This window comes from Mytilus galloprovincialis, chromosome 13 (assembly GCF_965363235.1).
Source record: "Mytilus galloprovincialis chromosome 13, xbMytGall1.hap1.1, whole genome shotgun sequence".
Classification (NCBI taxonomy): domain Eukaryota; kingdom Metazoa; phylum Mollusca; class Bivalvia; order Mytilida; family Mytilidae; genus Mytilus; species Mytilus galloprovincialis.
The window spans coordinates 7,565,787-7,580,954 of record NC_134850.1 but is presented as its reverse complement, the minus strand read 5'-3'; the positions used below and the strand labels follow the sequence as shown (position 1 = coordinate 7,580,954).

At 33.1% G+C, this 15,168-nt stretch overlaps 1 protein-coding gene across 7 annotated transcripts in view; it reads left to right on the top strand.

Moving 5' to 3' along the window:
• The window catches only part of LOC143057688 (voltage-gated potassium channel subunit beta-2-like), a 68,489-nt gene that overhangs the window by 24,686 nt on the left and 28,635 nt on the right, over window positions 1-15,168 (top strand). The window contains exons 11-16 of one of the 7 annotated variants that reach the window (XM_076231046.1): window positions 938-1,032; window positions 1,507-1,627; window positions 3,691-3,779; window positions 4,470-4,558; window positions 8,865-8,915; window positions 13,158-13,180. The exons of 3 other annotated variants lie outside the window; for them this stretch is intronic. In XM_076231046.1, coding sequence (XP_076087161.1) covers window positions 938-1,032; window positions 1,507-1,627; window positions 3,691-3,779; window positions 4,470-4,558; window positions 8,865-8,898 — 428 coding nt within the window. In that variant the 3' untranslated portion in view covers window positions 8,899-8,915; window positions 13,158-13,180. Of the gene's footprint in view, window positions 1-937; window positions 1,033-1,506; window positions 1,628-3,690; window positions 3,780-4,469; window positions 4,559-8,864; window positions 8,916-13,157; window positions 13,181-15,168 lie in introns of those variants that run through there. 3 more of the 7 variants (XM_076231045.1, XM_076231050.1, XM_076231049.1) reach the window with 3 other exon arrangements.

Genomic DNA, 15,168 nt, shown 5'->3' with positions numbered 1-15,168 from the left:
GGTAAGTTCATGCTCCTAAGTGAATAAGGATTTCATGTGAAATTTAGTAATTAAAAAATCCAAAATAAGATGAACAAAATATATTCCATTATTCTTTAGTTGCGGTATTTTCCTTCTTACATCATTAGGATTCTGTTGGAAAGATGCGCTAACGAAAGAAACTAAGTCAGGGTTTTTATTTTGATTTACATATTCCTAATAATCTAAGAGATGTCCAATTTAGGGTAAAGGACGGTTTTGGAAAACAAAGGATATGCAACAATGTCATATAAGATTATTTTTTTGACCCATCAACTCAAACATTCACATTAGGAATATTGTAATTGCACTTATTTTTGCAGTGTATTTATTTTCACGAATTTTGTAGTCAGTTTATTGTTGCGAAAATAAATACACACGAATCTAAATCCAACGGATCCAGGGGGGGAGGGTTCCGGGGGTTGGAACCCCCCCTTTTTTTTGGACGATCAATGAATTTAATGGGGATATATAGTTGGAACCCCCCCCCCCTCATTGTCCTGGGTTGGAACCCCCCCCCCCTTTTTTTAAATGGCTGGATCCGCCCCTGACACACATGGCAATAACTATAGCTCTTAAACATCTAACAATAAAAAATTGTGAAAATGAATACCTGCGAACTTGTTTGAAATACACAATTTTCGAAAAAATACATACCCGCGAAAAAAAGTACAAAATCAGACTAAAAAACCTGACTTTATAGTTTCTTTCTACAGAATCCAAATGATGTGTTATATATATGTTTGTCACTGTACAGCCTTCAACAATTAGCAAAACCCATGCAGCATAGCATTAGCTATAAACGGCCACGAAATGACAAATGTAAAACAACACTTAAGAGAAAACTAACAGCCTGATTTATGTACAAAACAAAGAAAGCCAGATATGATATACATCCAATGTTACTTTGTTTCCCTAGGTGTTGGTACGATAACCTGGTCACCATTAGCAGGTGGTATACTGACAGGGAAATATGATGATGGTGTACCTATTTATTCCAGAGCAGCTTTGAAGGTAAGTTGCCCTATTTATTTTAATCATTTGTATGGAGGATGGGTCAGTAGTTAACCATATAACGAATTTATCGCATGCTGGACTTTTTCTACTGCTTTTTGTTGAAGAAAAAAACAATGAAACACAACATTAATAGATGACGTCACCATAAACAGTAGACAAGACGTCTTAAACCCCCTATGAAATTTACAAAACCCCGACAGATCCATAGGGGTCACCACGATACAGCTTTAAACCAATCAAAACATGATAGTTTACCCACAGCATTATAAAAGCATTTGGACCTCTAACAATTGTTAATCGTGCAAGGGCTGTATAGCCAGTCAAGGTCGTTAAAAACTTCCATTTGCAATTGTTAACTCACAATTAGAAAATCAGTCAAACCATTAAAAGCAAAGATTCAGTTGATGTACACCTCCCTTTTATTTCTAACTTAATTGTATGATCATGAAAGATTTATATTTCTATGAATAGGGTTACTCGTGGTTTAAAGACAAAATTCTGGGTGAGGAAGGAAGAAGGCAACAGGCCAGGTTAAGAGAGGCAGCCATTATTGCAGACAGATTAGGTTGTTCTATGTCACAGTTAGCATTAGGTAGGTAGGCCAGGTTAAGAGAGGCAGCCATCATAGCAGACAGATTAGGTTGTTCTTTGTTCCAGTTAGCATTAGGTAGGTAGGCCAGGTTAAGAGAGGGAGCCATCATAGCAGACAGATTAGGTTGTTCTATGTTCCAGTTAGCATTAGGTAGGTAGGCCAGGTTAAGAGAGGCGTCCATCATAGCAGACAGATTAGGTTGTTCTATGTCACAGTTAGCATTAGGTAGATAGGCCAGGTTAAGAGAGGCGGCCATCATAGCAGACAGATTAGGTTGTACTATGTCACAGTTAGCATTAGGTAGGTATTTAAAAGCTGAGGTTAACAAGTCTAATGGTAGCTATAGAGAGGCAGTCATATTACTGGTCAAGTTTACATATCTCAGTTAGCTTTAGATAGGTATACAAAATCTTAGAGTATAAAGTCTGAAGCTGAAGTTAACAACCCTAGTCTTAATTATAGCAGACAAATAGCTGTTCTTCATCACAGCAAGCTTTTATGCCACCCACATCATTAGGTTAAAAAGGTTTAATGTACAAACAGGACAAATTCTATAAAATATCCTTATTACTGCCAAATCACTAAGGGGTCATCCATAATTGTCAACCATTTTCCAAAGTGTACAAAACGTACACTTTTTCAGACCCCCCACCCTCCCTCAAAAAGTGTACATCAACCATTTTCAGATTTCAAGAGAGGAATCGATCATTCTTATTAAAAAGAAGATCCTGTTTATTATATTTTAGTTTAATATAGAAATTTGCATTGAAAATAAACTAAAACATATCTGACTGTTTTATTTGATGACATCTATCTGTGATGCCTGTGTTTTGTTAGAATAAAGAGTTCAAAGATTAGTGTTTCCCCTATCACACAGTGGTAACTCCAATGAAAGAGGGCACCAAGAGCATGCAAAAGATTAACAAAAGGGCACATAAACTATGCTTAGAATCAAAGAAAGGGAAATGCATGGTTATATTGCATTGGTAAAGTATGGACTGACAGTTGTTGATGGAATCAGAGCTCAAGACAGCAATCAATAAAAGTGTTATGTTTTAAAACATTTTAAGTTTTTAAATTTCCCGCCTGTATTTCTATTTAAAAGGTCCCTGTAAATATGCCATTCATGGCACTATTATCGTTTATAAATATATATACTTTAACGTGTACATATATTGGATAATTTTTAAGGTTAAGGTTAAACTTCATATGGAGGAGCTCCTAATTAATGACGTCTTGTCAAAATCAAAACATTCAAAGAATTTAGTGTTTCCATCAGTTTTGTTTATTAAACAGAGTGAAACGATAAAGATTTATAATAAAGCAGGTGAAATTGACAATCGGGGGTACTGAGAAATGCTTGCAAACTTTTTGTTTAAAATTTTTTACAAGTTTACATTTTTGAAAGATTTAGTTTTCATATGATTTGATCTTTTAAAAGTTCAATCCGGATTGAGGAGAATTATGATATCGAAATAAATATCATCAAGTGAAAATAATAAAGAAGAAATAAGAAGAGAAACACACCCAAGCCAATTCTCGATTTTATACATCGGCCTTCCCTACGGAAACGAAATAAATTCTGGAAATAAAAAAAAAAGCGTACGGTAAAAATGTTGATTTTTGAACCCCCTCCCCCCAAGTGTACGTTTTGTACACTTTGGAAAATGGTTGACAATTATGGATGACCCCTAAATCACTTATTGCTTTTCCAAAAGAATTTCATGAATGTTTGTAAACACAACAGTTTACATGTGATGATAGCTTGTATTTCTTTTTTCTTTTTTAGATAAGGGAGATAATCTGCTACTTCCTGTTTCAAACATTGCAGTGTCATCTAATAGATTACATTGCACTGACTCGAGAAATATATGTTTCAATATACTTTTGCTTTAAATAAGGGAGATAATTTACTACTTCCTTTTTACAATATATCACTTTTCTGATTTGAAGCTTGGGTATTGAAAAATGAAAATGAAAAGATTGTTTCAATACATTTGCTTCAAATAAGGGAGATAATTTCCTACTTCCTTTTAACAAAATATAACTTTTCTGTTTTGTAGCTTGGGTATTAAAAAATGAAAATGTACAGTGTGTATTACTAGGAGCTTCTACAGTAGATCAACTTTATCTTAACATTCAGGCTTTACAGGTAATTATTCCATTACCAATCCTTTTTAATTCATAATGTTTAAGAAATATATAAATTAATAATATATGGCGAAAAAGTTCTTTATATAAAAAAGATGCGGTATGATTGCCCAGGGGACAATTCTCTACAAGAGATCAAATGACACAGAAATTAAACAACTGTAGGTCACCGTATGGCCTTCTACAATGAGCAAAGCCCATACCACATAGTCAGCTATAAAAAGCCCAAAAATGACAATGTTAAACAATTCAAAAGAGAAAACTAACAGCCTAATGTATGTACTTTAAATGATTGAAAACATATATGTTACACATAAATAAACAGCAACCACTGAATATATATTGGTAATAAAAAGATGATGAGCTTTCATGGAATTATCGGGTGTCAGTCCATCTATCCCATCTGTTAGCACTCTCAAAGGTTAAATTCTTACCAGATTTTTATAAAACTTATACTATAGGTTAAAATCAGCAATATCTCAACAAGTTTTTTTTTTAAGAATTTTACCCCTTGGAAATATTGAATTTATGGAAATTGGCCTCATTAGCACTACAAAAAAGTGTTTTATTTTGCCATTGTACCTTGGAAAACAAAAATGAAGACACAAATCTAGATCTGAGAAAGCTAGTTCAAAGCCAATATATTTGAATGATTATTGACATTTTTTTCTTTCTATTTTTGTTCTTTTAGTATGTACCCAAACTGTCAGGAAGTATTATGCAAGAGTTAGACAAGATTTTAGGGAACTCACCAAAACTTAAGAAAGAAAGTAATATGAGGTATAATAAAACAAACGTATCATCTTATATGGATGTGTTTGCTATTGTCTATTTGTGAGTAGATATATCTATTTTAATTTGGATTTGAACATTTTGGGGTGGTATAAAGCTGCTCTGAATTGTAACACATTCATACAGGTGAAAAATTAGCAATAGTAGTACATGTTTATTTTTACCTTCAGTCATACCAGTTTTGATCACTTGAAATATATATTATTCAAACAATTTGAAGTTCATTCTGACAATTTGACTTCATTTTCATGAATCCAGAAGGAGATATTGCCTGTTAATGACAATTTTTACTTATTTTAATGTTTATGTCTATTGTCTTAAAAACTATGATTAGTAGGTAGAAACTGTAAACTCCAAATTGATCAGAAATACAAGACCAATGAAATAGCCAATATGATCAAAACCATTCAATAAGTCCTAAAAGGAGTTATTGCCCTTTAACTCATTCGCCCCCAAGAGGTTTCTGGAAAATCAGGCATATTCCAAAATTTGCAATCATATGATATATTGAGATTTGGGGGCGGAGGGCATGGGTGGGGGTGGGATGGGAGGTGGAAGATTTTCTCGTTGGTTTGAACCCACCCCCACTGAAAAATTGTCATGTTCCGTCTATTTTCTGATTTTAAAATGACCTTGAGAGGTGGACATTGACCAGACTGTGTTTCTTTGTCATTCAAGTCTTACCCTATAGTTCTGCAGTCCATTCATGCTAACTGGGAGTATATTGGACTTAAGTCTCTTGCTGGCGAATTATGTCTGCCTAAATGTCTGTTTTTACGGATTTTTGACAAAACGGTGACCTATATTTTACAGACTAGTTTCCAATTGACCATATTATACCTCTTTGTGTTCCTATACCACCTATGCATGCATTTTCAATAATAGTTTATACCTACAATGTCTACCAGTTACATAGTGGCCATCAAAAGATGCCAACCCCCACCTGATTTTGGCTACTCATGTTTTACCGATTTTGAACTCTTAAACGGCTTTCAAAGTGCCATATTTTCATAAACAGACGTCTGAGAAGAGTTTATGGACCATGAACTGCTTGGTTCAAGTCCCTGCTATCATAACAGTTCAGGTGGGGCAGTTCCACAAAGGTATGGAGGGTCATATGGGCCATCAAAAAAATGGTTGTCGCCATCAAGCCTGCAGGCGGGATTGGGGTTAAAGGGTTAATGATGGTTTTTTAGCTCACCTGGCCAAAAGGCCAAGTGAGCTTTTCTCATCACTTGGCGTCCGGCGTCCGGCGTCGGCGTCGTCCTGCGTTAACTTTTACAAAAATCTTCTCCTCTGAAACTACTGGGCCAAATTTAACCAAACTAGGCCATAATCATCATTGGGGTATCTAGTTTAAAAAATGTGTCCAGTGACCAGGCCAACCAATTTGACTTCATTTTCATGAATCCAGAAGGAGATATTGCCTGTTAATGACAATTTTTACTTATTTTAATGTTTATGTCTATTGTCTTAAAAACTATGATTAGTAGGTAGAAACTGTAAACTCCAAATTGATCAGAAATACAAGACCAATGAAATAGCCAATATGATCAAAACCATTCAATAAGTCCTAAAAGGAGTTATTGCCCTTTAACTCATTCGCCCCCAAGAGGTTTCTGGAAAATCAGGCATTTTCCAAAATTTGCAATCATATGATATATTGAGATTTGGGGGCGGAGGGCATGGGTGGGGGTGGGATGGGAGGTGGAAGATTTTCTCGTTGGTTTGAACCCACCCCCACTGAAAAATTGTCATGTTCCGTCTATTTTCTGATTTTAAAATGACCTTGAGAGGTGGACATTGACCAGACTGTGTTTCTTTGTCATTCAAGTCTTACCCTATAGTTCTGCAGTCCATTCATGCTAACTGGGAGTATATTGGACTTAAGTCTCTTGCTGGCGAATTATGTCTGCCTAAATGTCCGTGTTTACGGATTTTTGACAAAACGGTGACCTATATTTTACAGACTAGTTTCCAATTGACCATATTATACCTCTTTGTGTTCCTATACCACCTATGCATGCATTTTCAATAATAGTTTATACCTACAATGTCTACCAGTTACATAGTGGCCATCAAAAGATGCCAACCCCCACCTGATTTTGGCTACTCATGTTTTACCGATTTTGAACTCTTAAACGGCTTTCAAAGTGCCATATTTTCATAAACAGACATCTGAGAAGAGTTTATGGACCATGAACTGCTTGGTTCAAGTCCCTGCTATCATAACAGTTCAGGTGGGGCAGTTCCACAAAGGTATGGAGGGTCATATGGGCCATCAAAAAAATGGTTGTCGCCATCAAGCCTGCAGGCGGGATTGGGGTTAAAGGGTTAATGATGGTTTTTTAGCTCACCTGGCCAAAAGGCCAAGTGAGCTTTTCTCATCACTTGGCGTCCGGCGTCCGGCGTCGGCGTCGTCCTGCGTTAACTTTTACAAAAATCTTCTCCTCTGAAACTACTGGGCCAAATTTAACCAAACTAGGCCATAATCATCATTGGGGTATCTAGTTTAAAAAATGTGTCCAGTGACCAGGCCAACCAACCAAGATGGCCGCCATGGCTAAAAATAGAACATAGGGGTAAAATGCAGTTTTTGGCTTATAACTCAAAAACCAAAGCATTTAGAGCAAATCTGACAAGGTGTAAAATTGTTCATCAGGTCAAGATCTATCTGCCCTGCAATTTTCAGATGAATCGGACATTCCGTTGTTGAGTTGCTGCCCCTGAAATGGTAATTTTAAGGAAATTTTACTGTTTTTGGTTATTATCTTGAATATTATTATAGATAGAGATAAACTGTAAACAGCAATAATGTTCAGCAAAGTAAGATCTACAAATAAGTCAACATGACCAAAATGGTCAGTTGACCACTTTAGGAGTTATTGCCCTTTATGGTCAATTTTTAACCATTTTTCGTAAATCTTAGTAATCTCTTAGAAAAATCTTCTCCTCTGAAACTCCTGGGCCAAACTTAACCAAACATAGCCATAATCATCATTAAGGTATCTAGTTAAAAAAATGAGTCCGGTAACTCGGCCAACAAACCAAGATGGCCACCATGGCTAAAAATAGAACATTGGGGGTAAAATGCAGTTTTTGGCTTATAACTCAAAAACAAAAGCATTAAGAACAAATCTGACAGGAAGTAAAATTGTTGATCAGGTCACGATCTATCTGCCCTGGAATTTTCAGATGAATCGGATAATCGGTTGTTAGGTTGCTGCCCCTGAATTGGTAATTTTTAGGAAATTTTGCTTTTTTTGTTTGTTATTATCTTGAATATTATTATAGATAGAGATAAACTGTAAACAGCAATAATGTACAGCAAAGTAAGAACTAAAAATAAGTCAGTATGACCAAAATAGTCAATTGACCCCCTAAGGAGTTATTGCCCTCCATAGTCAATTTTTAACAATTTTCTTAAAATTTGAAGATTTTCAATAACATTTTCAACAGAAAGTACTGTTATAGAGAGAGATAATTGTAAGTAGCAAGAATGTTTAGTAAAGTAAGATCTACAAACACATCACCATCACCAAAACACAATTTTGTCATGAATCCATATGTGTCCATTGTTTAATATTCACATAGACCAAGGTGAGCGACACAGGCTCTTTAGAGCCTCTAGTTTACTTTTAATTGACTTCTTTTTGAGTGTTTGTCTAATATCTCTGAAAATTTTTTAGAAAGACAAAAACTTTAAAATAGCAACATTGATAATCAAGATTTACAAAAAAAAATGCCAGTTTAACTAAATCTATTTGATAACTGTAGAGTTATTTCCCTTAAATGACAATTTTTGTTTAGTTTCTAGTTTTTGCCTTATCACAAGATTTGAAAACTATTTTTTTTTATAGGTGAGTAATTTAGACTTATATGTATATAAAGTATATGTTCTACAATTCTGTAAAATGGATAAAATAAAGTCTTTTAGAAAAGTTATATGTCTGTCTATCCACCTTGACTTTTTTGTTCCAATGTTAAAATGTATTTTGACATATCAATGTTTGTGTGACTCAGCAATTTATGAATCCTATTTGCTTCTTTTGCTAGTAACTTGTTATTTTGCTTGTTTGGCATATATTCCCTTTTTTCCCTAAGTTCTATCCTTCAGTTTTGCAGGCTTTTTTGTATGACTATAGTGTTTTTTGATTTTTTAAATCATTTAACTTGGTGTGTATTTATTAATATATTTTTTATCGTTGAACTATTATTAGAAATCGATGTACAATGATTTTGAGGAAAGCTATATTTTTTTTATTTGTTAAGACATGTTATATACTCTTTGTAGAAACTGGTTACAAAGATCAACAAGCAAGCCCTAACTTCCCCATATAAATAGGTATATCTTTAGGAATGAAATTTAGCCTCCTATTTGGTTTTGTGCATCTTCCTTTTTATTTTTATTTAGTAGTTTGAATGTGTAATTTAAGTTTATATAATTATATTCTCCTTGTTCTAATCATTTTGATAATCTATTTATTATAATTTCATTTTACAGCATGCATTTAATTGTCCCCAGGTGTAAGGGTTATGTTTGAGTATGGTAGAGAGACGATTTGAATTTTGTATCATTCATTTCCCATATTAAAGCATGCATTTAATTGTCCCCAAGTATAAGGGTTATGACAATGTTTTAGTATGATGAAGAGACAATTTGAATAACTTGTGTTTCATTCATTTCCCATATTTAGGCAAATAAATTATGTTGATAATAAGCAGTGTTTTGTTTGTTAAATCTGTTAAGCTTGGTATGAAATCTGTTTAAACATTAACAGGTTTGAAATATGAATCGCTCTTGCAGAAATGTAAATATTATACCTGAACCAAACCATTTCACTGGTATCTACAGCCTGGGAATATATATGTTTTTTGTAACAAACAACACGTATTATAAGATGTGGTATGAGTGCCAATGAGACAACTCTCCATCCAAGTCACAGGTAGTAAAAGTAAACCTTTATAGTGTCCTAGCTTAGTCTTGAAATACAAGAAATGAAAAGCTGTAAAAAAAGACTATTCTTTATGTTTGCTTCATCTAAATTTGTTAAATTATAAGTAAGTTTTATTCAAAGTTATTCGATTTCTTTTATGAATTTTAGGCCACAAAGGAGATAATGGTATGACATTGATTGGCTAATTTAAACATAGAATAATTTAAACACTTGCTCAAAGATATCTTTTGCACTTGTACATAGATATAGTAATAGCTTAGAGGAATGAATCTAGTAGCTCTTGTTTGCATTTTGAGTGTTAATTTTGTTTAATGCCCTGACTTTCGTCAGAAGAAGTGCATGTTGGCTTTCAAACCTTACCTTTCTATTTATTTGTAAGTGTTTTCCATTTACATGAACAAAGTTTTGATTAAGACAGGATAATGTTAAAAAAAATATGCAGTCATCATAAAAAAGATACAAATTATCAAATAATCAAAATCTCAAAATCTCAATTACAAAGAAAAGTATATGTTAGAAGGATGCTGTAACCTACTTTTCATTGTACACTGATCATTGATAATCTTTATATATAAGCATCTGAAACATTTTGAAATACAGTATCCATTTCTCCAGAAATCCGTTGAAGCCTTCAAATATTTGTTCAATCATATTGAAATCTTCCTCAAATGAGTACCTAGTATTGACATGTCTCTCAGACCTTTCTATTGGCGAATGCCTCCCTAAATTTCCATGTTGCCTAGCAGTATCCAGTTTTCCCGAGGGACAGCTTGTGGTATAGTCTGGCATAGTCTGTGTCAACTACTTCTTAAACTATCATCGGAATTCAACTTAAGTTTCACAGATACTTTTACAAGACATAAAGTTACGCACCTGTTTGTTTGGTTTTTGTCGAGCCTGCAACTTTTTTTGCAGAAAGCTCTACATAGGGATAGTGATCCGGCGGCAGCTGCGGTGTTAGCTAACTTCTTAAAACCTTTATATTTTAGAAGGTGGAAGACCTGGATGCTTCACACTTTGTATATATATGCCTCAAGTTACGAAGTTTCCGTCAGTCACATGTCCAATGTCCTTGACCTCATTTTCATGGTTCAGTGACCACTTGAAAAAAAAAGTTAAGATTTTTTGTAATGTTGAATTCTCTCTTATTATAAGTTATAGGATAACTTTATTTGGTATGTGCATACCTTGCAAGGTCCTCATGCCCGTCAGACAGTTTTCAATTGACCTTCACCTCATTTCATGGCTCAGTGAACAAGGTTAAGTTTTTGTGGTCAAGTCCATATCTCAGATACTATAAACAATAGGGCTAGTATATTTGGTGTATGGAAGGACTGTAAGGTGTACATGTCCAACTGGCAGGTGTCATCTGACCTTGACCTCATTTTCATGGTTCAGTGGTTATAGTTAAGTTTTTGTGTTTTGGTCTGTTTTTCTCATACTTTATGCAATAGGTCTACTATATTTGTTGTATGGAATGATTGTAAGGTGAACATGTCTAGTGGACAGATGTCATCTGACCTTGACCTCATTTTCATGGTTCAGTGGTCAAAGTTAAGTTTTTCAATTTTGGTCTTTTTATCTGATACTATATGCCATAGGTCAACTATATATATAAAGTGAATGGAAATATTTTATGATCTATATACCGGTATTAGTCGCGCAGGTTTTATTTGACCTTGACCTCATTTTCACGGTTCATTGCTCAGTGTTAAGTTTTTGTGTTTTTGGAAGCATTGTAAGCTGTACATGACAGCCTGGCATGGTTCATCTGACCTTGACCTCATTTTCATGGTTCATTGGTCTTTGTTTAGTTTTCTTGGTTAATGTAACGTTTATTGACAGTTGTTATAAAGCTTTATACTTAGAACTATCAACATAATATCATTGATTAGTAAAGAAGGCGAGACATTTCAGTGTGTGCACTCTTGTTTTTATTATTCTTATATATTTCTTGCTCTCTTTTGGTCATATTGGTCTTTACCTGTTTAGGTTCTTACATTATGTAGGACTTTGATAAATTGTGTGAAAATGTCTGTTCCAAGGCTATCTGTACCATATAATAAACATATATATAATACCGTATATCAGGGTGTGTTTTTTTTCGCGATTTAAACGACAATACGGGCAGGTTAAATTTTCGCTGTGTATAGTTTTTGCTGAATGGGAAAATACACTCGAAAAAAAGATGTATTGTATTGTTAAAGATGAAAAGTAAAACATACATGTAAATGACCGACAGATAATTGATTATATATATGTATATATATATATATGTGTACTACAAACTAAAATACATGTATTCCAAGATCTTTAATACTCATTGTAATTTGTGCTAGTTTAACAGATCATTTTGAAAGCATATTTGTTCTTTATATAGATTAGACCATAGTAATTTTTTTAGGGGTCTTTTATAGCTTGCTGTGAGCCAAGGCTCTATGTTGAAGGCCATACCTTGACATATAATGTGCTACTTTTTAGAAATTGTGACTTTGATGGAGAGTTCTCTCATCGGCACTCATACCACATTGTCTTATATCTATATCATGTGATGCACACATATAATTTATAAGCAAGAATTCATATTAAGTATACATACAATACAAAATTTCCTATCAACAATGTACAAAACAATGTAAGATGTAATGTCAATATATTTCATCAGCTGATAACTTGTCTATATTTTGGGGAAACATTTACAAAGTCTGATCAAATGAATTATTTATAATATTAATTTCAAATTATTCAGAAATCTAGAAATGGTGGTTAATGTTAAAGATTGTAACTTGTAATAATTTTTTGAATCTTTGAAATGTTAATAGGGCTGCAGGTTTAGGAACATGAACCACACTGACTGAGGTCCACTTTAATATACATTGACCCTTTCTGTTTCTGTTTCATTTTCCAAACAAAATCTATAATATTAGGTCCGAGACCACAATTGTCGTCCCTTGATCTTCATTGTTCACGAATATAGTCCCTAGTGTTGACAGTGGGGTACTTGCAATTAATTTTTTCACCCCTTCCAAATTTATTTCTCCATGTTTAATGCCTCAAATTGCAAGAAGGTGTGAAATTACACTGTAAAAAAATTTGGGTCCAGAATTTTAAATGAAAGTAGTGATTTGGTCCAGCTGAAAAAGGTTTAAAATTAGCACTTCGGAAGCTGTCAAAAGATTTCAAGACGCCCTAAACATAAAATTGTCCATATTTTGAGTTAGAGCCGATAAAGTTTTCTATAATTTTGATATAATTTATCCCAAAAGTAGTACAACACACTGTAAAAATTTCATTGAGAAAGGTGGGATTTTTTAAAATTTCATTTATGTTCTAAAAGAAATGCACTACGAAATAGTTGTGGTCTCGGACCATATGGGAATGGATTTGCATATATCTACAAATAAAATTTAAAAGATCAATTTCTATCAGCAATGAAAAAAAGATAAACTTAATTATGTATAAAAGTATTTGTCAAAGTCTCATATAATTGAAAGGAAAAAGGCCAGTGCATGAAAGCCCATTAAATATTTTCTCCGTTCATTAAAAACTCTTTGTTTTATATGAGACAGTAATCAACTATAAAGACTGTCTAATTTTTCATTTAAAATCTAAAATGTTATTTTTTTCAGGTAACCATCATAACTGAATTAACGATGTATCGCTGAAAGAATGAAAGATTGCAAAACATGGAAAAAGTTCTGAATTTTGATGATGACTAATAGTTTACCACAGAACTTAATTGAATCTTTTGTATTACCTGAATAATAAGACATTTAGATTTAGACTTTTTTTTTCGTACATTCCATTTGAAGACAATGCAAGAAATAGAACTTTATTTGAAACAGGAATTGATAAGTTCATTGCTTTGACACAAGGAAGAAGAATTCTCGGCATCAAATAAGTTTGAAGTTGTATCTAAATGATATTATATAATGTGTACTCAAAGGCAACTAATTTATTTATTTGGGTTTCACATTTGTTTGCATGGAATCTATGCATGAAATATGGTTTTGTCGATAACTTGCTCAAAACCTTCAATTATTCAATGGCCAGAAAAGTGTGCCTTTCTGGGAAAACTGTCTGGTCAAATATGATTGTCTAAACCCCTGTTTTTCTGTCGTTTAAAATCACATGCAATATTCTGGAGATAAGTTTAAGTATATCTGGACATATATTACATTTGTAAAAGAAACAGATTTTTTTTTGCAAATGTGACCATTTTGAAAGCCCTGATTCAATATTTAAAAATTTAGCTATCTGATTCATTTTCATTACCAAACTTTTAAAATATGCTGATAGATTTAGGTGCCATTCTGCCTATTAATCAGGCAGTGGGGAAAACAAAAACCCACTGAAGGTGACATTACGTTATATATTTTTTTAAATCGTTATATATTTTTTAAAATATATCATGGTGCATGAATAAAACATCGTTTCCTTTTCTTGTTCAGGTAATTCAGGATATAATTTGGTTAAAATGCACTAGAAATTAACAATTAAGGGGAGATAACTCCATAATTTGCTATTATTCAAACTAAAAGTTATCTAGAGATTTCTCCAATTACCAGATACACAGAAACAAAAGATCTACCATTTCTAATTCAGTATAAGGGTAACATTAATATAGAATGGTTAGGTTGGTTAGTTTATTTTATCATGTTTTAAAGTTTTGATTTTTTTCAAACTTGCCTGATTCTAACGAAAACTAGTGGCACTTAAGTTGGTTGTGTGTGGTTTAACATTCCTATCTTCCTATTATGGAATCAGTATAAAGGAGGCTCACGGGTATAAGATTTTCAGAAAAAAAATAAACATTTATTTTTCTTTACAAATTTTATTAATTACCTTTAGTAGTTGTTACTTTATCATACGGTACAAAAAAACCATTCTGAAAAATCAATTTGTTTTGGCCCCAGGTGACTTTTAAAATGTAGATATCATTGAAAGAGCTCCAAATTATCTGCCTTTGGTGCAAAAATGCCATTTTTGGCATAAAAATAGAAATATATTTTTTAACCCATCGGTGACCTATATTTTTTATTGTTGTTTTAGAATAAGCTGTACATAAACTAAATAATTGTAAAATTTAAGCGATTTCTGTAATTAAGTTCTTTTTTTATTTTGATATTACCGCTTTTTCTCCTATTAGTTCAACAGAAAAAAAGGACATTAACAAAAATGTATGCTTCTTTCGAAGGCAGATTGTGAGCGTATTGAACAGTGACCCCATTTTTTTACTTCATTTTTCTATTAAGTATAAGATAAAGTTCATTTATAGAAAAATATAGCCAAATCCTATATTAAATAAAAAATTGATTTAGACCCGCGAGCCCCCTTAAGTTATATAAAATCTACCCCTTTGTCACTATTGTTCATGTCTTACTTCATGTTAAGAATAATTGTATACAAGATTGATTGTATTGTTATGATCGAAGAGGGATTCACACTGAATCATGTTCATGATTAATTGTATTGTTATGATTGTAGAGTGATTCACACTGAATCATGTTCATGATTAATTGTATTGTTATGATTGAAGAGTGATTCACACTGAATCATGTTCATGATTAATTGTATTGTTATGATTGTAGAGTGATTCACACTGAATCATGTTCATGATTAATTGTATTGTTATGATTG